The sequence below is a fragment of the Emydura macquarii genome, unplaced genomic scaffold (genome assembly GCF_026122565.2).
Source record: "Emydura macquarii macquarii isolate MOO-44397 ecotype Brisbane River unplaced genomic scaffold, CSIRO-AGI_Emac_v2 contig_1692, whole genome shotgun sequence".
NCBI classification, from domain to species: Eukaryota; Metazoa; Chordata; order Testudines; family Chelidae; genus Emydura; species Emydura macquarii.
Window position 1 is genome coordinate 571,135 of NW_027131829.1, and position 25,258 is coordinate 596,392.

A 25,258-nucleotide genomic window follows, 5' to 3' on the forward strand; every position below is an offset into this window, starting at 1 on the left:
GTGACAACCCTCGCGCCCCCCCCCCACTCATGCCATTCTTACTTTTACGCTGCCGCTAGGAGGAGGCGCTGCTTTCAGAGTGCCCAGCCCGCAGTCACTGCTCTCCGGCCACCCACATGTGCAGGGGCTGACAGCTCGCGACCCCCTCAGAAAATAATCTCACAACCCCTTGAGGGGTCCCAGCCCCAGTTTGAGAGCCCCTGATCTAGGCCCTTTCTGCGCGATGTAACACACACACTGAGCAGACGGTGGGGAGTACTCAGGGAAGAGGCCCATGATGGCTGTCGGTCAGAATCACACCTCTGCTCTTTGCTACGGGAAACCTTGTGCTCAGGTGAGCTGTGCTGAACAGGGGCTACTGACACACGCCCTGCAGTCAAACACAGAGCCTGCTCCACACAACACCACACCTACTCATTTCACAACCCCTTCACCACGCACTAGGAGCAATCAGTGGCGTCTCTCATTGGTCCCCTCAGCTCTGCCCCTCCCCGCCAGCCGTCTCTGCTGCTTCCCCACAAGTCGCAGGCAGGCAGGAAGCTGGCAGTAGCATCTGGCTGTCACGCCTGTTCCACAAACAGCTGGTGTGTGTCCCATGGACGATTGCACACCAGTCCTAGGCCATGACGACGCAGGAAAGCAAGCGGCCCCAGTTCTCTCGGTTTGCAGTGGCTCTGCAATTGGTGGCAAAGTCCGAGCTGACTCTCCGGTGGTATAAAGCCAAGCCAATGAAACTTTGCACCTCAATGACAGAACGTGGAGGCTTCTCCCTTTCCAGGGTCTGGTGCTCTGCCACCCCTTGAGATCACATGCCTCAGGTAATTCACTCGGTCACAGAACAGTTGCATTTTGCTGGTTTCACTTTGAAGCTGGCTTCGCAAAGCCGCTCCAGCACAGCTGCTGAAGATGCTTCTCAAGGGCCTCCCAGTGACAATGCTGTTAGCAAGTCACACGAGGCAGGACATGCCCTGCAGTCTGCCATCCGGACATCCAGGTACAGTACAGAGTCCAACTCAAAGAGGCCCTGGTTCATGGTGCATGCCATTGTCTGCCAGTCACCTTGGTGCGCCTCTCTCAGCCCATAACCACTGGCCGGGCTCAGTGTGCAGAACCAACAGCCTTTGCCAGCAAATCTAGAGCAGTGTCAGTCCTAGGGAGGGGCTGTGCGTCTCTCACTGTTGTTGATAGTCCACACGCTTACTTTCCCCTCCATCTTTCTACACCGGCAGCCCATGGCACGTGGAGGGCTGGATGGTGCCCGGCTAGAGTGACAGTCGTTTTCCATATCCCCATGATCATAAGCGGGACCTGAAAGGGCTCAAATTCCTCACTTTCTCTGGGAGGCTCTTTCCCATAACTGTGAGTCTACAATGGAAACCTGTCCCCAGACTTGTACACGGATGTCCACTGAGCTCACTAATGATACAGCATTTGGGCCTGATCTATTGGCAGCTGTCATCTCTCACTGAGCCCTACTGGTCTGCAGATGAGGGCCTGCCCTTGGCTGCTGTCCTTGGTAGATACCTTCTGCTGTGGGCATTCCCGCAGGACGTGGTCTGTGGTGCCCACCTCCAGCCTCATAGACCTTCCCAATACCTCCTAGGGGATGGCTGGCTTTCTGGGTTTGGTTGCTTCCTGCGTCCCTCTCTCTCCCCTCACATCTCCCCTGCAGCATCTTCTACTTCAGCCTTGTTCACCTGGGCCCTACGGTTAGGCCTGCTCTTCTGCAGCCTCTATGGCGAGTTCTCGCGCCACAGGAACCCTGAGAGCCTCTTCCAGCCCAGTAGGTTTCTCTGGCTGAAGAACTCTCTGGATCTCTCCCAGCTGCATGTGTCACAAGTTGGTCTCCAGCCAGTAAATCCTGCATTTGGTTGTCATAGTCCAGGAATACCTCGGTGGCCAGGTGCCGGAGGAAATAGCCAACATCGCTGACAGATTCCCCTTCTTCTCTCCAGTGGATGAAGGCTGCTGGGCTGCACTCAGGGTCTGTGGTCCGACCAGAGGCCACTGTCGAGCATCCTTGACAGAGGCTTCTTCCCCTGGAGCATAGTTTCTCAACCTGTGGTACGTGTACCCCTGCGGGTACACGAGACACAGGCAGGGGGTACCCAGGGAAAAACAGAGTGAAGGGGAGGCAAGTGGCAGTAGCCCCTTCCCACCCGGTCACAGCTCCCAGCTGGGAAGTAGGTGGCAGCCACCAGCTTCTGGGGGAGGTGGGCAGCAGCCCCCATTTCCTGCCGGGTCCCAGCTTCCAGGTGGGAGCCTGGTGGAAGCCTCCTGCATCTTGTGAGCTGGGCTCGCAGCTGGGTGGCAGCCACCCGCACCCCAGCTCCCAGCCAAGGGACAGCGTCCAGTGCCCCAGCTTGAAGATGGGCAGCAGCCGCCTGCCCACATCCCTGGGTCCCAGCCGGCGCGGAAGCCTCCTCTGCCCCAGCTCGGATGGGGTGGCAGTCACCCACCTCCCGGGCTGGCAGCCAGGCAGCAGCCGCCAGCAACTTACCCAGGTGTCAGCCTCCTTCCCTGGCTCAAAGCCCAGTGCCCAGAAAACGTGTCAATTTCACGGCTCTAGCTGATCAGTGACATTGACAACTGTGACAGCCCCAGATTTCACCACTTACCCTCTTTTCCTGTCTCTCTCTCACCCCTTCCTCCTCCCAAATCTAGGGCATAAAATTTGGCGCGGCGCTTTATATTCCCCAGCATTGGCATGCCGCTCAAAGCCTCCAGCTTTGGCCAACGTCACCTCTAGCCCAGGTACATACTTGAGTTGCGCACCCTGGTGTAAGGGTGGTAACCTTACCCACACTAGATCTGACATCTGTCCTATCGCGGCCTTGTGTGCTCAGCCCTTCTTCCAACCTATGGCTCACATCACTCTGCAAATATAAAATCCCGTGGAACACTGAGTACTGGGCACTTATTCACATTTCAGAAGTTAGGGGGGACTTGCTACTTAAAAGGTTGAGAAACACTGCCCTAGGGTATCATGTGTCAGTCCTTCGAATGCCTCCTGGGTTTTACAGTGAAGCAGCAGGTCAAGAAAAACCAGCCTGGCAACCTCACACCAACTCTTCATTCAAGCAGCTTGTTCCCAGCACTGACCAGCCCCAGTTGGGCCAGCGCATCTCCCTGCACAGACCTTGCAGGGGAATGTTCATTTCCATGCACTAAGTAGATCTCGTACCTACGGCAACTGCCCTTGCCCATCAAATTAGCTGATTCTTAGATTCCAAGGACAGAAGGGACCATTGTGATCATCTCGTCTGACCCCCTGATGAGTCTCTGTCCCAATTACACTTTGAGACCGGTCAGTTAACCAGTTCGAATCCATTTAAGGTGGGCCATTTTAATTTTGCATTCTAGTTTTTTTCAATCAGTGTCGTGTGGAGCCAAGTGAAATGCCTTACAGCAGTCTAAATGCGTTACATCACCACTGTTACTTTTATCAGCCAAACTTGTAATTTCATCAGAATATATCAAATTAGTTTGATTGGATCTATTTTCCATAAACCCATGTTAACTGGATTTTGTTATAATATCCTTCTTTATTAATAGTCCCATATGAACCACTCCATTATCTTACTTAGGATAGGTCAGAGTGACAAGCCTGTAATTACCCTGGTCATCCTGTTTACCCTTTCTAAATATTGGCACATCATTAGCTTCCGTCCAGTATTCTGGCACTTCCGCATGGTTTCAAGACTTCTTATAAGTCAGCATTAAAGGTCCAGGTAACTCTTGGATTCATCTTATCCAGGCCGGCTGATTTAAAAATGTCCAACTTCAGTAGCTTCTGTTTAACATCCTCCTGAGACACTAGTGCCAAAGTGTTTCTTCATCATCATCTTCTAATAGACCTGATCATCTCTTCTTCCCCGCTCCCCACCAAATATAGAACAGAAACATTTACCGGCCATTCTGCTTCTCTGCATTATAACTGATCATTCCGCCACTTCCATTCCACAATGGGCCAATATCACTCTTCAGATTCCTTTTGTACCTAATAGATTTTTAAAACGTCATCTTCTTGTCCTTACCGCTGCCGGCCATCCTCCATGGGATTCCATTGCTAGCACCAATGGAAGGCTGACCAAGTGAAGGCTGGCAAGACAGGGAAAGATTGTGACTATCTTGTGTACAGGGGCTTAAACTGTAACAAAAAAGCAGTTCCTAACTGGGCATCTGGGGACCAGCCCAGTAGAGGGTTCAAGTTCTCCAGATCTAGTGCCTGGGCTGCCCTCTGTCACCGTGCCTCAGTGGGTCAAGAGCTGAGGATGCAGAGTCAGGACAAACCGCTGAAGAGTAGGGCAGACACAGCCCAAACTGACAGAAAGAATTATTCTATTATTAGATTATACGAAGCCAGTCACAGAAGCAAACTTCTGTCTCACCACACAGGTTCATAGGAAGAAAAATGCAGTCTCAGAACTCTGGGTTCCCCTTCACCCTGCCCACGGGGGCAGGGAGCCTCCTTGCCACGCCCTCCCTCCCCCAGCTGAAGCAGAAAATGTCATGGAGGCGACAGGAAGTCACGGCTCCATGACACAATCTTAGACTTCGTGATGACACACAGATTAAAGAGGCAAATCATCTGTAGTGAATCAAACCATTCCCACGGACACCTTACACGACATGCTTTGTACAAGAATCGTGGCAGTTGTTTCACAGCGGCAGTATCACGGATATAAATGGTTGTGTGCAATCACACAGCAACACACCCTCTCCAGTCCATGCCTTTATTAAAGGCAAATAGGAGTAGGCCAGTTTCCAGGCCAGGCTCCGTCAGTGTCTCTCCCTGGGAACTCTCTGCACTGGCTCCCTGCCCCGCTGGTCCCACATACACCTGCTCCCAGCTACAACGTCCATCAGTCACAGCCTGCCGAGTCCACATGTGGCTCCCCATGTCTCGCTGCAGCCTGCTCGGCACACATCTCCCTCCCGCCGGTTACCCAGCACCCAGACTCCCTGCTGCTCCTGGCTTCCAAGCCACCACCCACCACTTCTCCAAATGCAAGGTTTCTTTTTGGATCAAAGCCTTCCATCGAGTTTCTGCTCCCGCACCCTCCTCACCAGGGGAGGGGGATGTGCCTTGATGACTCTCTCCCAACCCACAAGGCTTGATGGGAAGGGTAGGTCCCTGCTTAACAGACTCATCGCACCTGATATTCAGCCTATTTTCTCCCTTGGTTTAACCCATCCTTCCTTGTTCTGCCATGATAATTCCTCTCCCTTCTCGAAGACATTTAGCCCGGCTAGACACACGGAACTTTTTCCTCTCCCCTCCTGAATCAAGCCCCCAGCTCGTCTCTAAGTTGTCTCAGGCAGTTGAGCACAAGTTAGCCAAGTGACTTCTGTTTCTAATCATTTGCTGATTCATCAATTTCTGTCTGGGTAGGACCTCTCCCAGTACAGACGCAAAGGACTGCTCAGTCTGAGGGAGGCGTGCTTTGGTTTCTCTTTAATGGGCTCGATTATGCACTAGTGAAAGTTAACAAGCTCATGCAGGATCCTCTTCTGCCCAGCGTATTTTCAGTACTCTGCAGGGCCAGCGAGTAGAGCCACAAAACCAGACGTTCAGCCCAGATTACTTTTATTTTAGAGTGAAAACACAATCAACCCCAAAGTAAGATCTCCATGGGTGTGAGCATGCAGCGCGCGCCTCTGCTGACCTGCAAAGAGCAGACAAATGACTGGCAACAGCCCCCAGCGTTCTGACTGGCTTGTTGCTAACTAATTCCCACCTCTGGCAACAAGCAGAATTTTGCATTGACTCCTCTGTACCTGCTGTGCTGGGAAGGATGAGCCAGAGAGGGGCCTTGCAAAAGGTCACACAATGCGTCAAAGGCAGCCAGGCCTGACTTCCCATCCTGTGCTCTGGTCCCTCCGACTCCCCCAGCTCCATTCTCCAGCTTCCCAGAGTGCTGCCGTCTGAACTTTTCTTCCCATTGATCTTTTCTAGGGTGGCCAGAGGAACAGTTTTGTTCAACCTTTTGCACTCAGTCTCTGGGAGCACCGCTGGAAGCAAAGCCATGCTAGATCTACTTTTGAAGTGATGTGTAATACCCAGAATATGAAAATTGCTTCTCTTTGGCCTGCTTTCCGGGTCCTCCCGTTTCTCCTGTGCTCTGGTTCAGAGAAGAGATTTCCCCTTTATCTTCTCGGTATCAGGGATTCATTTCCCTGAATGTGATGTTCGAGATTTGAATCTGAATCCCAGCGAGTGAATGTCTGTTGAAGAGCTGTTCTGTCAGGAAGCCCTCGGCCATACTCTCTTCGAGTCAGAGACATTAAGGCCGGAAGGGACCATTTCTCCATCCCTGACCATTTTCAAATCCAGACTGGATGTTTTCCTAGCAGCTCTGCTCCAGGAGTTACTTTGTGGCAGGTCTCTAGTCTGGGCTGTGCAGGAGGTCAGATTCGATGATGACAATGGTTCCCTCTGGCCGTGGTGTTTGTCAGTCGAAGGCCTGGGCTACACTAAACAGTCGGGTCGCGGTAAGGCAGCTTACATTTGTGTCAGTGCTCACACTGCAGCATTGTTCCACCAGCACAAGCGTCCTACTACACTGACATAATTACTCCACCTCCACAAGAGGCGTAGGGCTTATGTCGGTGTAGTTAGGGCAAAGCAGCATCTGTATAGACACTGTGACCCCGCTCCCGGCTGGGAATGGGGAGCCAAGGGGGTGGGTGGGCCCAGCTGGGCTCCCAGCAGGGAGCTGCCAGTGGAGCTGAGGGACCGGGCTCTTAGCTCCCCAGACCCATGGATCAGTGGTAGTGCTCCTGGCGAGGCTGCGTGGCTATGAATCACGGCAGTAACTACCCAGCCGGAGAATTTCACCCAGTGACTTCTTCATGGAGCCCGTAACTTCTGGCTGAGTTACAGAGCGTCTTTTTTAAAGACAGTCAAGCTGGGTTTAAAGATTTCAAGAGATGGAGCAAAGCAACCCTGCGGAAGCTGTTTCAATGGCTAATCACCCTCACTACTAAAAAATTGAACCTTATTTGTAGTCTGGATGTTTAGATTCAGCTTCCAGCCACTGGATCTTGTTATACTTTTGTCCCCTATAAACAGAAGCTTTCCTCCGTTTAGATACATAGATAGACCCTGAGAAAGGCAACTTCTTCCAAGATTGTTCCTGTGGGTGCTCCACTTCTGGTGACGGGGCATCCCTGTGCCTTTGATTGGAGAATTTCAGCAGCCGTGCTCATCAGGGTCACGTGCACTCTCGGCTGACATCTATCTAGCGCCATGCAACCAGACCCTCTTCAGTTCCTTCTCTGCCGTCCTCAGTCGGAGACCGACCGCCCAGTGTCTTCAGACTTCCAGCTGAGTTTTGTGTTTCAAATAGTTTAGTCTTAGTACCCGAGGCATTTATCCCTTGCTCCCCATTTATTTCCCAAGTGGGCAAGTATGGCGTTGAGGGGCAAACAGAAGCCTACCTCCTCTGCTACTGCACTGACGGAGCCGCGGCTCCTAGATGCGCCGCACAGGCTATGGTGCCACCTCTTGTCCCCATAGCGCAGAGCACTCGGATGTCGTCACCGACAGCCACAACTTCAACAGCATCACCAGCACCGAAACCTCGGCACCGCACCTTTGTCTACACCAGACGGACCTGCTTGTTTCATCAATGCCAGAATCATCTCTCTGTGGCCCTCATGTTTCCACGGCACACGAGGCACTATGCCAGCCCGCTTCACTTCAGGCCCCTCCATTCTCTAGCAAGGAGGAAGATACTGAGAAGGAGGAGGGTGTCTTTTCATCTCACCACTCCTCTCCCATCCAATCTACTGCAGTGGTGGGCCCATCTGTGCAGCTGTGAGCTCATCACAGGGCTAACACCCAGGTGTGCCACCACCTATGCCATTCCCTACCGGAAGCCCTGGGGGCATACCAGAGACAGTACCCCAGGCCTCCAAGCCCATACAAGGAAAGGATTAGATCCACCCACCACCCTTAGTGGCTGCACCTTCAGGACCGCCTGAGGAATGCTTTGAAGAACAGGCAGTGGCCCCTGGAACAAGACACAGATTTCCTCCTGTTCCCCAGACAAGGCCATAAAGCCACCGCCACTCACAGCTCGGGATGAGTTTAAACATTTAAAAGAGCTTTTTCTAAGAATCGCTGATTCTTTAGAGGCCCTCCGGAGGAGGCCCCAGAGTCCCAGAACAAGTTACTGGACATTCTCCATGCATCCTCCTCATCAAAAATTGCACTTCCCATAAACAATGCACTCCTGGAGCTGGCTAAAAACATATGGCAGACCCCAGCTACGATACCAACCACCAGTAAGAGAGTGAAAAAAAGTACTACGTCCCTGCTAAAGGACTGGCCTTCTTAGTTTTGCACCCCACACCCAACTCCTTAGTGGTCGATGCTGTCAACTAACAAAGCAGGCAACAATCCAGAGCCACCCCATGTGCCAAAGAGTGGAGTCAGTTAGATCTCCTTGGCCACAAGGCCTATTCATCAGCCACTTTTCAATTCCGGATTGCCAGTTACACTGCTCTAATGGCAAAACACCACCACAAATTATTCCAGATTCATAGAATGTATTGACATTATCCTGGAGGACAAAAGAGACCAATTTAAATCCACCATTTTGGAGAGCTAACTCCAAGCCAGAACTGCTTTACAGCATCTTTAGATGCGGTGGACATGGCAGCATGCTCCATGGCCACTGTCACTGTTATGCACCGGGCTCCATGGTTCCACCTATACGCCTTCCCAAGGGACGTACAATCCCCTGTGGAGGTACAATCCTTCTTTTTGATAGCCAGAAGCTGTTTGCAGCAAAAACCGACAAGTCCCTTTATACTCTGAAGGACTCACGGGCGACGCTTTGCTCCCTGCATATATACACACCTGCATCAAAAAGAAAACAGGGTAAATGATCCCACCGAGAAAGCTATCCCACCCAGCGTACACGGTCTGTCCCGTACACCCACAACAGATGCACTGAGCACACAAGGACACAGACAGAGGCCTCCAAAGCATCAACCATCTCCAGGCTCAATCACCGGCATCCCACCAACCTTCTGCAAAACAACAATTTTGAGTATTTGGTCAAGGATCCAAGAGCCTTCCACCATTCCTCAGTTCAGGCTCCATCACTGACATCGTTTTGGTTACCATTTGACCCCTTTCTACACAGCGTGGCAATCCATCACCGCAGACAAATAGGTTCCAGAAATAGTCCATTCATGCTATGCGACACTGTTCATCTCCATCTCCCCTTCCTTCCCCATCCCTCTTCAAGGACCACTCTTACCACCACCTTTTATGGCAAGAAGTAAACCACTCCTAAGCTGGGCGCCCTGGAACTGGTACCATCGCAACACAGAGCGAAGGGTTTTTACTCCCACTACTTCTTGACCCAGAAAAAGAATGGAGAATGGAGGCCTATTCTAGACCTTAGAAAACTCAACAAATTTGTAAGGGTCCAACAGTTCAGGATGGTCACATTAGCAACACTAATCCCAGCACTGGAACAGGGGGACTGGTTGTCAGCCCTCGACCTCCAAGACACCTATTTTCATGTAAGCATACATCCTGCACAGGAGGTTCCTCACATTTACTTTGGGGACAGAACATTATCTCTACAAAGTTCTGCCTTTTGGCTTTTCGACAGCACCATGGGTGCTTTCCAAAATTCCGCAAGCAGGGAGTGACAATTTTTCGCTACCTGGACGATTGCCTGTTAAAAACACCCACCCAGGCAGATGCCATAGACATTATACACAGGATAATCGCCCTCTTCTCGCAGCTGGGATTACAACTAAACATACAAAAATCAATACTGACACACATGCAGAACCTTGTCTTCATCAGGGCACATCTCAACGCTCAAGAGGCCAAAGCATCACTACCACCAACCACATTCCTCACCATAGTCAGTCTGATCTCCACAGTACTGGGCAGCCCACAGATATTAGCACGGACCTGTCTCCAACTATTAGGCCATATGGAGGCAACCACATTCATGGTACAACACGTGTCTTCACATGCAGTGCCTTCAGGGTTGGCTAAGAACTGTCTACATACCACACAAACACAACCTAAAGAGATGCCTTGCAATGCTGCTCAAAGTCAAAGATGCTCTACACTGGTGGACACAACCCAGCAATGTGTGTGTGGGAGTTCCTTACACACTTACTCCACCTTCAATGGATTCTCACAACCGAAACCTCCTTGATAGAACCCAGCTACAACACCACACAATTCAGGGCAGGTGGTCTCCCTCCAAGCCACTGTTACACATAGATCTCCTGGAACTGTGCACAGCTCACAACGTGTGCTTGCACTTCCTACCATCTATCAGGAATGAGACTATACAGGTAATGACAGACAACATTGCCTGCATGTTTTATGTAAACCAACAGGGGCGGGGCAAGGTTGCACTCTCTATGCACCGAAGCCATGAAACTATGGAACTGGTGCAGCTGACACAATGTCAACTTCTCAACTGCGTATCTCCCAGGATGTCAAAACATCACAATGGATACATTGAGCAGGGAACTCTCTCAGCACCATGAATGGGAGCTAAACAACAGAGCATATTCAGACAGTGGGATATTCACCCATACATAGACATTTTCACGACATCCCAGAATAACAAATGTCCACAATTCTGCTCGAGAGCAGGGCTGGGCTTGCAATGCCTTTCTCCTCAAATGGGATGCGCCTCTGCTAGACACATTTCCCCCAGCCCCCTGCTATTGAGGGTAATACACAAAATAAGAGACAACAAAGCCAAAGTCACCCTGATAGCCCCCACGTGGCTCAGACAAACTTGGTACGTCTACCTGTTGAGAATGGTGGTTTGTGCGACACGCACTCTTCCACTTTTACTAATCTTCTATTGCTGGATGCCAGACAAGTTTACCACCCAAACCTGGAGAGGCTTCACCTACGTGGTGCCATCATGACAAACTGACCTGCTCGGAACAGGTGAAAGGTATATTATTGAACAATAGCAGGACAACCACACAAAATACTAACCTGCATAAATGGAAGAAATGCTCCATCTGGTGCCAAAACAAACTAGGCTGGCCTGTTACCACCCCCTTACCAATGATTATAGAACACATGCTAGAACTGAAGAACTCTGGCCTATTCCTTAGCTCGCTTAGATTGTACCTTGCCATTATTACTGCCTTTCACCACAAGGTGGATGGAATATCAATATTTGCCCATCTTATCACCAAACAGTTTCTTAGGGGTATCAGAAATGTCTACCGTGAAATATGAGTACCTACCCAACCTTGGGTCTTGAACTTGGTACTACCCTACCTTACTGGGGCCCTATGCGAATCGTTAGCAACATGCTCTCTAACACATCTGTCAATGAGGGTGGCATTCTTAGTCACTCTCACGTCTGTCCAATGAGTGGGAGAATTAGAGGTCCTCATGGCGTACCCATCATATGCCATCTTTTTCAAGGACAAAGTCACCCTATGATCTCATCCTAAATTTTTACCCAAAATACCCTCTTCTTTCCACCTAAACCAACCAGTCCATCTTCCCTTGTTCTTCCCTACACCTCCTGGGAGTAACCGGGACTCAATATTACCGTTCACTGAGGGGCAGTGCACTACAGTCGCCTGCAGTGGAGCACCGACAGGGACACTCCTCGAAGAAGAGAAGGTGACTCACCCTGTAACGTATCTGAGGTTCTTCGAGATGATGTCCCTGGGGGTACTCCACACCTACTTTCCTGCCCTCTACTTCGGAATTCTGTCTATGGACTCAATGGTAGAGAAAGAACTGAAGGGGGTCTGGTTTCGCGGCGCTACATAGGCAGCGGCGATGGGGAAAGCGCATGCGCAACCCAGACAACCACGGCTGCTGAAATTCTCCGATCAAAGGTGCAGGGACACGTCATCACCAGAAGTGGAGCACCCACAAGGACACCATCTCGAGAACCTGTTACTGCAGAGAGTGAGTAACCTTGTTTTAATCTTCTCTTGGATTAATTAGAGAGACTGGGCTCCTTTAGTCTGTCCCTGTAAGGCACCGGGCCCAGCCCAGGACTCAGTCTTCCAGCTCTTTTCTGAACTCTTTCCAGTTCGACATTTTTGTTGTTTTGAAGTGTGGACACCGTAACTAGACACTGCGTGCCAGTATCACTCCCCAGTGCAGTACACAGAGGGAACAGAACCTCCCTACGCCAACACAGCCCCCCCCCCCCCCCCCCCCCCCCCGTTTACATGGAGGGCTACGTTTACTCCCTTGCACATTATGGAATTACTCATTTTTTGGAATTTATTCTTTTTGAAAAATGAATAAATAACCTTTTAAAACAGATTCACAGAAGTTGGTGGGTAGCTGGGGAAGGGAAACAGCTAAACGTTATCCTAGCAAATAATCCCATGGGCAAATCTTGTCTCTTCCCAGCCACGCGGGAGTCCGCCTTTGTCCACGCCATTGCTTCAGCCGGTGTGGCCTTCGCTGTCACCCGCTCCTGTGCTGAGGGCACGTCCACCATCTGCGGCTGTGACTCACACCACAAGGGACCACCAGGTGATGGCTGGAAATGGGGGGGCTGCAGTGAGGATGCTGACTTTGGCGTGCTGGTTTCCCGGGAGTTTGCAGATGCCCGAGAGAACCGTCCGGATGCCCGATCAGCCATGAACAGGCACAATAATGAAGCAGGAAGAACGGTGAGTGCCTTCCCCACCCCACTGCCCTCTGCCACAAAAACCAGAGCAACCTGGCGTGTGCTGATGGCCTGATTCAACTCCAATAAGTCAATGGAAAGACTCCTACTGATTTTAATGGAAGGATCAGGCCCTGGCTGCACTTATGGTCATGATAAAACCCTGCCACACAGGCATCCCCAGTGTAACAACAGAGCATCTCCAAATACTGACCCAACGTCTCTCTTCCGTCAGGCTGGTGCAGATTAAAACAAGGGGGGGCGGGTAATGCACTTGGCACAGCTGGCCACTCTAACCCTACTCCCTAGCCCCTTCAGATGCAGCCATGCTCCTAGGATGACAGCCTCTCAGTAGTAAGACAGTGCCAGCCACATTATCAGATAAGAAGCAAGGAACCTTATCAACTCCTAAGGTAGCAACTGAAATACAAACCTGCGGAGCATGGGGTCTCCAGGTCCCGTACTTTCCACATTCTGCATTTTGGTAGCAGCAGCCAAAAGACGGGGGTGTTGTGGTTGGGGAAGCCAGCCAGTGTTCGCAGTTCTTCACTGGTGGGAGCGTTCCTCAAGAAGATACAGTCTTAGGCGCTGGGCACTGGAATCCTCCAGGCCTGGGACAAAGCAGAACCTGCGCCACAACCCGCAGCCCCGGGGAAGCTACCGTCTAAGAGGTGAATAACTTGGTGAATAACGTCCGGTGGTGAAGAACTGCCGTCTCGTCACAGGCAGCTTTCAAATAGCAACAGTCATTGATTACGGTCCTTATTAGCGGGGGGGGGGGGGGGGGGGGGGTTTGCCCAGCTGTAGTCTAAACTATTAAACACACCAAGCAAAGGAGTCTCTCTCCCTGCAGCTTTAACAGTGTCTGCCCGTGGGGAAGTTGGGTCTGTCTAACTCGCCTCCACCTCTCAAAGTAAATGTAACTTACAAGAAACGGGCGATACATCCCCAAGTCAGAGCCTGGTGGCTTGAACAGATAGCCATGATTTCCCGCTTCATGCTGAGGTGGCTTCTTTGCAACTGGTCTTGCCTAGTGACCGTTTCTTGCAGAGACCAATCATTAGGATTACAAGCCCCGTCCCTTTTTGTGCCAGGCTGACAGACAGTGCACAAGAACAAAGGATTGTCACGTTAGTTCAGATGTGGCACTAGGAATCAGAACTGTTCTATTCCCAGCTCTGCCAGAGACTCACTATATGACACTGAGACAGTCAATTAACTGCTCTGGGCCTCAGTTTCCCCAGCTGCATTAGAGGGTTAATAGGAGGGGCATGAGTCTAAATCCCTTAGTGTTTGTAAAGCATTTGGATGGAAGGCCCCAGATTAGTGCAGATTAAAAGTGTGCTGCTTTCTCATTATGCTGGGCTGGATTTTAACACAGAAGGAGGCATTCGGGAATCATTACGTAACATTCCCTATTCTGGCAAATGTCACTGATACAGAGTCGTGACTTTTGAACTCTGGACAGATATTTAATTTGGTTCCTTCCGCTTCTCAGACAGAACAAAAATGTTTCCTTTCAGCCTTCAACTGTCAAAAGCTGGCTAAGATAGGCTAGTCCAGCTAAATCTAGAACAGGATTTTGAGAGAGCAGGATTTAAGCCTAGGCTTTAAAGATTGCATTTTACAAGTCTCAGAACTGGAGCTCTTAGCACAGCAGTTGTGAGAGGGATTGATGCACTGCTACAGACTGGGGACCGACAGGCTCGGCAGCAGTTCTGCAGAAAAGGACCCGGGGGTTACAGTGGATAGGAAGCTGGATATGAGTCAACAGTGTGCCCTATTGCCAAGAAGGCAAACGGCATATTGGGCTGCATTAGTAGGAGCATTGCCAGCAGATGGAGGGAAGTGATTATTCCCCTCTATTCAGCACTGGTGAGGCCACATTTGGAGTGTTGTGCCCTGTTTTGGGCCTCCCACTACAGAAAAGATGTGGACAAATTGAAGCGAGTCCAGCGAAGGGCAACGAAAATGATTAGGGGGCTGGAGCACAAGAATTATGAGGAGAAACTGAGGGAACTGGGCTTGTTTAGTTTGCAGAAAAGAAGAGTGAGGGGGGATTTGATAGCAGCCTTTAACTACCTGAAAGGGGGTTTCAGGGAGGATGGAGCTAGGCTGTTCTCAGTGGTGGCAGATGACAGAACTAGGAGCAATGATCTTGAGTTGCAGTGGGGGAGGTCTAGGTTGGATATTAGGAAAAGCTGTTTCCTTAGGAAGGGGGTGAAGCACTGGAATGGGTTACCTAGGGAGGTGGTGGAATCTCCATCCTTAGAGGTTTTTAAGCTGCATAGAGTTTGACAAAGCCCTGGCTGGGATGGTTTAGTTGGGGTTGGTTCTGCTTTGAGCAGGGGGTGGGACTAGATACCTCCTGGGGTCCCTTCCAACCCTCATCTTCTATGATTCTATGATGTTATCTGCATTTTATGGCTGAGGAAACAGAGGTTTGGGCAAAATTTGTGAAGTAGGTCCCAATTTTCAGACGTTCAGTACCTGCAACTCCAGTTGAAGTCAAGGAGAGGTGCTGGCGCTTCTGGAAAGCAGGCCCCGAACCAGCTCAAGACGGGCATCCCAAACTGGAGTCAGCTTGAGAGTTTTGGTTTCAGTGCCATGTCTGGGGACACACAGCAAGTCTGTTTGGCTCACAGAGGAAGGAGGGTCTGGAATAGCCACCTAAAAAGAGTAGTGGCGGCAAGAAATCTAACTGGCTTTGGGATGGATCTTGATAAGTTAAGAACACGATTAGATGATGGGGCTGCCTGTAATAGCAGGGGACTGGAGCGGATGACCCAGTCTTACATTCCTATTGCGAAGCTGGGATTAGAACTCATGTTTCCTGCCTCCCAGTCTGTGCCTTGACACCCAGACCTTGCTCCTTGGGGCAGCGGTTGTGCCCGGTGATGAGTCCATGGCACAGCAATGCTGCAGAGGGAGTTAGAAATCCAGCGCATGCCGGTCTCTGCCCATGCTCAGATCAGAGTTGTGTTAGGTCTATGCAACCTCAAAAGAGCAATTTGAAACCAAGACGTGGGGATGGAGCTCTCAGGTTGACTATCTGTTTGTTTTCTTCCGGACAGACGATCTTGGACCACATGCACCTGAAGTGTAAGTGCCATGGCCTCTCAGGAAGCTGCGAGGTGAAGACCTGCTGGTGGGCACAGCCAGATTTTCGGGCAATTGGGGACTACTTGAAGGACAAGTATGACAGCGCCTCTGAGATGGTGGTGGAGAAGCACCGGGAGTCCCGGGGCTGGGTGGAAACCCTACGGGCTAAGTATGCCCTCTTCAAACCCCCAACAGAGCGAGACCTGGTCTACTATGAGAACTCCCCCAATTTCTGCGAACCCAACCCAGAGACCGGCTCATTCGGGACCAGGGACAGAACATGCAACGTCACCTCTCATGGGATCGATGGATGCGACTTGCTGTGCTGCGGGCGCGGCCACAACACCAGGACTGAAAAGCGGAAAGAGAAGTGCCACTGCATCTTCCACTGGTGCTGCTACGTGAGCTGCCAGGAGTGTGTCCGGATCTATGATGTCCACACCTGCAAGTAAAGAACGTGGGCAGGTCACCAGCTGAGGGGATGCTACACCAGAGCAGGGGGCTTATTGAACCTGGGATCGTCACTCCTCACACAGTGGCCTCATGCTTCAGAGGATGGCATAGAAACCATAACATACCTGGCCAATGGTGCCGTGAAGCATTTCCTGAGAGCGACCTGAAGTCTAGCTTCTGTGTGAGAGACTCGGCCATGGGCTCTCCCAAACTTAATCGGTCTCCCAGGGTAGAACAAGGCAGCGGAATGGTTTAGACGTATCATATCCACTTTAGGGCACATAGCGACTGATTTTTGCTAGTTCCACTCTGTTTGACATGTGTCAACATGGCAGGCAATCTGCTCTGGCAGTAGGAGGGGATGACACAGGTCAGTTTGAGATGTATTGGAAGAGGTGAGTAATGGACTCACAGCTGGGAACGCATGGGGTGTTTCAGATCAAGATAGCAGTGCATTGGCACAGCAGTGCAAAAAACTTCCAGGCTTAAGGTCCCATGCCAGGCCCTCCCGCCACACAGCTGTGCAGGCGGGTTTGCCTTTGAACACAGGGTTTAAAGCAGAAATGGATTTAACAGCATGAAACATGGGGAAATGTAGATTTCCTCGTTCCTACCTTAAGGAATTTCTGCCACTCTCAGCCTTTTCATCAGACCCACTCCTGTCCCAGCAGCCCCTCTAGCACCTGCTTGGTCTACTGGGTTCTCCAGCTATTTCCCTAGCAGCTGCTTCTCCAGCTGGCCATACCACAGCCCCTGATGCCATTGCTTGCTCCTCTCCTAGTGTAGGCAAACACTGGCTGGCTCCTCCTCACCACTCCCTACACCACACGCAGGAGCCTTCCTCATTACTTCAAGTACCTGACTTTAAACACAATTCCTTGCTTTTTTAATCAAGAAAAAAGTATTTGATAATAAATAGCACATTTATTGCCTTGTAATTATTCTTCCTGTAGCCCAGTATTCTAGCACTGAATGAAAAATCCTCCCATCAACCTGCTGTATCCAAAGTTTTGTACAAAGTTGTAGAGGTTGTTGATTTTTTAAATTTTATATTCAGAAAATTCTCTTTTTATAAGTATTATTTATTATACAATGTATATACCTTTGAGTTAACAAGATTATATATATTATATAAATATATATATACACACACACACATATATATATATTTGGAGAAAGATATATTTCAACTTGGGTTTTTTGTTGTCCTGTTATGACATTAAAGAGAAGGTAAATGAACTGAAACTGATACATTCGCGAGCCTGTGTTGTTCACTTGTTACAGAGCTTTTGAGATCAGCATCAACTTATATCCACAGGAATGGTCAACCCTCTTGATGGACAGGTGACTGCGTAAGACACCACCCATCAATTAACACAAACAGCTGATTGATTAATTTTTACTATCACTTACCATATTGTGATTGTCCTCATCACAACAAACTGTCTACAGCGAAATATCACAATGAGCAAATATCTAAACAGTGTCTGATGGTGCCCAACAGTAGCGTCATCTTACACAGAAATCAATGGTATTGGACTGTGTGAATTAATGGAATCATGGAGTTTAAGGCCAGAAGAGATCTAGTCTGACCTCTTATATGTCACAGGCCATTAAATATCCCTGGATTGAGCCCAATAACTTGGGTATTGGCTAAAACATCGCTTCCAGAAAGGCTCCCGTCTCGAGCTAGAGACATCACAAGTGGAGAATCCCCCACTTCACCTGATTCCGTGTTAATTACCCTCATTGTTAAAAATGTGTGCCTACTTTCTAATCTGAACGTGTGGCTTCAGCCACTGGTTCTTGTTCTCCACTACATGGAAGAACCTTTCAGTACCTGGTATTTTCTCCCTGTGATAGCACTTATACACTGTGATCAAGTCACCTCACAATCTTTTTGAGAAGCTAAACAGATTGAGCTCTTTACCTCTCTCACTGTAAGGCATCTTCTCTAGCCATCAAATAATTTTTGCCTCTTTTCTATACTCTCACCAATTTTTCAAAAACCTTTATAGCCCGTGGGCATCACAGCTGTACACAGTATTCCATTATCGGTTTCATCAGTGCCATACACAGAGGTAAAATTACCTCCCTACTCTTACTCCCTATTCCTCTATTTATACATCTGAGGGTCACATTAGCCCTTTTTGCCACAGCATTGCACTGGGAGATTATGTTCAGTTGCTTGCCCACTATAAAACCCAAGCCCTTATCAGAGTCGCTGCTTTCCAGGATACAGCCCCTCCCCCCATTCTGTAGGTATGGCCTGCATTCTTTGTTCCTAGAAATATCACTTTACCTTTAGCTGTATTAAAATGCATTTTGTTTGAATGGGGCCCTGTTTACCATGCAATCCAGGTCCCTCGGTATGACCGTCCTGATCTCATCATTTACCACTTCACCAGTCTTGGGGTCAGCTCCACGTTTGATTGAGCAGATTTTTGTATTCACTTCCCCATCACGGATGGAAACGTTGGAGAGCACCTAGCCTAGTGATGATCCCAGTGGCAGCGCCCCAGAAACATCCCCATTTAATGATTCCATATTGAGATCTGTCAGTTAGCTAGCTGCGAAGCCATTTAAAGTGAGCTTTAGTGATATTTCATAGTGCTAATTTTCTAATAAGAATGTAATGCAGATCCCAGTCAAATGCATCACTAATGCGTAGCATATTAAATCTGTGCAGTTACCTTTTCTCAACCAAACTTACAATCGCATCCAAGAATGAAGCCAGGTTTGTCTGACCAGTCCTATTTTCCATAAAACCAAGTTGAATGGCATTAATTAGATGTCTAGCCTTTAATTCTTCATCAGTTGAATCCTATCTCAACTTTACCATCATATGGACCAGGACATGAGGACAACTGTCCTCTGGTTACCTAGGTCATCTTGCTTGTCCTTTTTGACTATTGACACAACATTAGCACTTTTCCAATCTTCCAGAATTTCCCCCACTTTCCAAGATTTATTAAAAATCTACATCAGTGAGCGAGAGGTTTCCTTTGCCAAGTCTTTTAGAACTTCGGGGAGTTATCCAGGCCTGCTGATTTAAAAATGGTTCTCCCTAGCAGGTGCTGTGTAATGTCATCCTTAGTTACTAATGGAATAGAGACTTCATCAGCCTCATGAGATATGACTAAATCATCCTGCTTTTTTTCCAAATACAGAACAGAGGTATTTGTTGAACATTTCTGCCTTTTCTGTATCAACAACAACTTTACTATCTCTGTCTAGTAATGGGCCCAACACCATTGCTAGGATTTCTTTTGTTCCTAATATACTTAAACTCCTTCTTATTGTCCTTACACCTGCCAGCCGTGGATTCTTCCCAGATATTTTTAGTTTTTCTTACCGAGATTTTACATTTCATAGCAATCAATGTACATTAGAAATCGTTTCTCTTTTTTTCATTTGCTCTATTGCTGCCATTTTTCTTCATTTCTAATTCCTATCTTCACTTCCCAACTGAACCAGGATCAGCTTTTCGCTAAAGCTGACCTCTTTTTTGATGGTGGAATTGGGGATTTTTGGCCATCTAATAAACCACCAATTTTTCCATCTAAATTTTTCCTTCCAATCGATTTCACTCAAAATTCCTCAGTTTTAGGAAGTTAGCCACATTGAAGCACCAATTTTATACATCATTGGTTGAGACTATTCTGGGTTTGCCCATATTGAACGTAATCAGGTCATGATCACTGGTCCCAGGGCAATCACCAACTTTTAATCCAGTGATTAATTCATCTTTACCCATCATAATTAAGTCCAAAAGAGCATTTCCTTTTGTTGGGTGCAATTCCTTTTGGGTTTGAAAATTATCTATAATTTTTTAGAAACGCTAACAACGTTTTACTGCCTGGGGACCTCAATTTGGGAAACAATTATTTTCCCCACACATTGGACAGGTGCTTAAGGAGTAATTCATCTTGTTCTCTGGTTTGATTTGGTGGTCACAAATCAAATAGCTCCCACCAGTACATACCCCCCGCCAGGCTTCGTTAGGTAGCACTACCAGAACACACAAGTCCTTTATATTGAGTGTGCGGGAGAAGCCAACAGTAAGGCTAGCTCCAATAGCTACATCTACACAGCAATATAAATCCAGACTTGAACCCCCCCTTGCATCCACACTCCAATTGTATTAACCTAGGCCTTGAACCTAGGGTCCCAGGACCCTGCAGAGCTGGAGGGTCTGAGCTTGTGTTAAGCTGGGATCCAGGGTCTGAGCCCTATTGCTTTCCTGTGTCCATGCAGCTCTGGCTTGACTCAGGTCCTGGAAGTCCTCTGAATGTGTCCTAGACTTCCTTGGAGCAACTCCCATAGTGCTCTCTATGTTGACAGCTGTGGAGCGGTCTATTGCACTCTCCTACAAATGGAAGCCACATCTCCCTTTGCAAAGGGCAGCAGCTCAGATCAGCGTCAACCCACTATCTGCGGAACACTGGCCTGCAAGCACATTACCAGAGAGCCTGCAGGGTTTGCAACGGAGACCAATCAGAAGCAGCTTTTCGCAGAGAGCACAGCCAGATTTTGGTGCATGCTGCCCAGGTGCTCCTGCCCACGCAGCCCATGGGAGTGGGGGGTGGGGCCGAGAGTGGAGAGGGGACTAAAGCAGTTGCCCTGCAGGAAGGGGGAGCAGCAGAGCTCCTGGCTGAGCATGGCCCACCCCCAATCCCTGCAGGGCAGCCACTTGCTCCTCACTCTGCTCTCTGGCCCCCCTGGGGCTGCGTGTGTAGCGTGCACTAGCAGGATGGCAAGTGGGAGGCAAACCCAAAACCTCCCCACAGCCTCCTGCAGCAGTAGCTCCTGCCCAGCTCCCTCCTCGCTGCTGTGCAGAGCTTGCCCAGAGCAGGGAGCAAAGTTGATAGGCAGAAGGTGGCTCCCAGCTCCCAGGATGTTGGGGATCATCCTACTCCTGGCTGTGCTGAGCCAGGAGCTCTGCCGCTCCCCCTGCCTGCAGGGCGGCTGCTTGGTTCTGCTCTGCTCTTTGTCCCTTGCTCCTGGGACCCGCTTGCTCTCCATGGGTCTGGCATGTGCAGAGCAGCCCAGGCAGTGTGCACTGAGTGGGAGATAGCCCCAAAACATCCTCAGCCTCCTAGGGTCCCTTCTCCCTGCCTCCCGGGATGCGGCAATTCTGTAACTCAGCAGTTTACGTACTCATGCGCTGCTTACGGGCACCCACCGTCACAGTTAGGAAACAGGGTGAGCAGTAGAGTTTTCTCACAGTGCAACAAAAGTAGGGCTGGAATGTCAATGTGGGGGGGCCCTTAGGCACTCTAGGACAGGGTTACTTTGACTCGGGTCTGTGCACATCAGTGTGGAAGCCACGGCCCTAGGTTCTAACACGGGTCAAAAAATCCTTAACGTAGGGTTAAAATACAATGTAGACACTCAAGCCCAGGGTTCTGTGACACGGGTCAGCTGACTCATGTCCCACTAACCCTAGGCTTACATTGCTGTGTAGACATAGCCATGTCTCTAGGCTTCAGAGCAACTCTCCATTAGCTAAAGAATTTCTTGCTAGCTTATTTCTGTTTCTATTTATAAGTTGGAAGAGAAGTGCAGGTAGTCACTGGCCTTTTAAACACTGGAGCACTGCAACGAAAGACTAGAGGCTGCCCCCATTTCTGTATTTGAGACATGAGAAACGAGTCAGTGCAGACCCTTTCTATACCTGCTCACTCCACAGCCCCAATTTGCTAATCATCGTCATTCCAAACATTCAAATCAACCAGCAGAGATCTGGCAGAGAATACAACTAAAGTGATTAGATTTGATAAGGTAACAATATGGGGGCCACTAGAATTTTTCAAAGCTGAAATACTTTAGGGAGAACTACACTGGCTGCTAGTCAAAGTTTTACTGTTAGTCCAGCAGGGCTGGTCAGAGAACGAGAAACTTACCAACTGCTTTCTGAATAGACACACCAATTTCTGAACACTAGAGCAAGCAGAATCCAATGGACTGGCCAATACAAAAGCCTTTGTTTTTCCAGTAAAGCCATTTTAACTTGAGTAATAATCATGACTCCCATGTGCTGCAAAGCAAACAAATACCTTTTCTGCCACACCATTATAGCATGAAATGGCTAGACCAGCCACTGGGCTTCTGAACCTGCTTGTGTTGTGGCATGGCAGTCACGCAGGGTGTTCGAACAAAGCCCATTTGCTTCACAGTTCAGTATTTAATGTTCTATGGCTGAAATACAGCTTGGGGTGGCTCATGTGGGCCCTTCAATTGGAAGGGAAAGCAGCAGCAGGCTGACAAGAGAATAATTAAGTTAGTAGCTGGACCATGTATAGCAAATGTCATGGGCCATTACTTATTTTACATAAAAGGGGGATACAGAGAGAGCGCAATTCCTGGGAAACCTGCACCTGTACTCCCAGGGCCTGACACCTAAAGCCAGCTCTGTCACACAATGATATTGAACGCTTAGGGCGACACACGAGGGAAGTGGCAGGCTGCAAAGGCTATGCAGAGAGGGGGATTCGGGAGGTGATGGGCTGTAATTAACCCCCCAGGTGGTTTCAAAGATAAAACTGAATCTAGTAACATTTCCCTATTAGCCCATAGGCAAATATGTAATGGTTTCCAAGTGTGACTGGAGATGCTCAGAGGGCGCCTGCTCAGACACTCTGAAGATCTGGGCTATTTACAATGCCTCAAGTCGGGCACCACAATATTGGGCATCAAAAGAACCCTTCACTTCTGGGGGGAAAAAAAAACGAAAAAAAAAATCATCCAGGCCAAGATTAAGAGTTTTGCTTCTACAGATCCCCCCAGTGTATCTTACAGTAATGCCCCATAGACAGCAGTTTGAGGCCAGTGCCTGGATGTAGCCAACATACGCAGGTCTCCGTATATTCCAACACTTCCATCTCCCAAAGACAATTCAGTCTCCTAAGTCATTCCAAGTACGTGCCTTTTATTGCATCCATGATCTACATTTAAACCATATAATACATGTTTCTTAATATATCTTTTGACAAAATCCACAATAAAATGTTTACATCATTTAACCTGAGACATAAATTAATACATTGTGTGCTGAGTTCACTAGGGTTTGGGAGGGAAAGAAGGGGACAAATGAAAGTTACAAGATCATACACAAATATGGGAGGGTGCATACTGGCCACTGGGACTCACAAAATTACAATACAGCAGCAGTGACCAAAAGAAAAAAAAATCAAGGAGGTAAGTTAAACGGCTAAAACACAAGACCAAGTTCAAGTACACAGCAAGGTCGAGAATGGCTGGTTTGCCTTCAACCACAGGGCCAAAAGACATTCACAGAGAAGGAGGCTGCTCCACAACGCCTTTGGGTGTCTGAGTTACTAGCCTTTGGCAGTATGCCTAGGCAGCTTGTGAAACCACACTGGTTTTAAGTTCCTGCACATGGCTTTGATCTTTTGCCTCACCCTGGCAAGGGTGGGGAAAATATAGCAACATGCTCCATGCACTTTGTTAAATTATGGGCTGATCTCATTAGCGAAGGATGAGAATTCTCACTCAGTTATCGGTGAAAGCATATCATGCAGGTACTATGCAGCCCAAGTTTGGTACATTGCTTTACTACAGTGCAAGAAGAGAACTGAGCCTGCCCTGGCAACACAACATGTCCTGCAGATACTGGAGAAGTCAGGAAAAAGAACTTGGATACGTACCTTTCCAAGAATGAGAGGAAAGATCATTGTTTCCAACTCCCAGGAGTTCATCAGGAAAGCAGGATTTAGTTATACCAGTCAATGACAGTTCTAGCTTCAATACCGCACTCACTGGCTTTTAATAAAATGTAGGTTCTCAACTGACATTAAGAATTCAAAGATGCTTGAGTGAGAAGATTCAAAAAATTCTTCAAAGCTTGATAAAAAGGTGTGTGTGTGTGTGCGCCTGTCTGTCTATGTAGGGCAGGATCACCACTCTGACCAATGCCTCTCACTGCCAGGTACAATCACTACTGCTGTAAGCCCCACTGGGCCACAAACTGAGTGGACGTCCAAGTGGGCTGTAGCCTTTACATCACTGAGCTTTGCTTTCAAGCAGTGACTACAATGCCGCAGGGTTAGAATCAGCACAGAAAAGCTAGTTCTGGCTATCAGTCCAGCTGAAACAACATTACGGGACTTCATATTGGGCAGGACTGTGGGGTTATGTCACAGGCTCAATAGCCAGTCCCTCCGGGACATATGACAACAGCCAATTTGCACAGGAAAGCATTCACTATCCCAAACGAACACTGCAACACACCTGCAGGCTACACCATTGTAGGTTAGAAGCAGAGAAGGTGCCATGTTGTGGTATCAATTTAAGTGTTCGCTTCAAAATGTACTGGATACTTCCTCCATGATAAAACTGAGTGAGAATGTACATTAGCCTGCACAGAAACAGAAGCAAGATATTCTAAGGGAAACTGACCATTCCACAAGACACCAGAAATATTTAAGAGTAAAGAAGGGATATTTTATTTTGCTAAACATGCAAATTACACGTGGGATGTTGAAGGAGATGAACATTTCACTTTGTCCTGTGTGTTGAACAGAAGAACAAAGATCCCAGCGTGTTCCCCAACTTGGTCACTTCTCCAACCACTGAGCTCTGCACATGGTCCATCTCCACTCAGTCGAGCACACTACTGAAAAATAGAGCACAAACACCACAAAGCATGTCTCTCTGACGACACTGAAACACATACACAGCATGCACACAGCAGACATGACTTTTTTTTTTTTGGCAAAAGGACAGGAAAAGCGGACAAAGCAGGTCACAGAAAGAAAAATAAATAAGAGCCAACAGAAAGTGGCTCGAGTCTGATGTCACAGGGTTTAACTCCATTGGCTACAGTGGAGCTACTCCTGATTTACTCTAGTTACAGAAAGCAGAGTCAGGCACCTAATTTCAGCAAACAAGTTTAACACCTCCCCAGATAGTCCAGAAAGGCGGAGAATTCAAACATGCTTTGGGTCCCTAGTAGCTTTGGAGCGCCACTGAGGAACAGAATGATACTCGAGTAGGAAGAGCAGGTTCAAAATAGAATT

The 25,258-nt window shown here is 48.7% G+C and overlaps 2 protein-coding genes across 3 annotated transcripts in view; one reads left to right on the plus strand and one right to left on the minus strand.

Annotated features, from left to right (window-relative positions):
* WNT3 (Wnt family member 3) overlaps positions 1-16,216 on the plus strand; it is a 98,352-nt gene extending 82,136 nt beyond the window's left edge. Inside the window, exons 3-4 of the mRNA XM_067556216.1 lie at positions 12,401-12,666; positions 15,737-16,216. Coding sequence (XP_067412317.1) covers positions 12,401-12,666; positions 15,737-16,216 — 746 coding nt within the window. The remainder of the gene's footprint in view (positions 1-12,400; positions 12,667-15,736) is intronic.
* A 6,911-nt stretch (positions 16,217-23,127) lies between these two features.
* The window catches only part of NSF (N-ethylmaleimide sensitive factor, vesicle fusing ATPase), a 170,988-nt gene continuing 168,857 nt past the window's right edge, over positions 23,128-25,258 (minus strand). The window contains exon 21 of one of the 2 annotated variants that reach the window (XM_067556201.1): positions 23,128-24,852. In XM_067556201.1, coding sequence (XP_067412302.1) covers positions 24,840-24,852 — 13 coding nt within the window. In that variant the 3' untranslated portion in view covers positions 23,128-24,839. Of the gene's footprint in view, positions 24,856-25,258 lie in introns of both variants that reach the window. The other variant, XM_067556200.1, reaches the window with a different exon arrangement.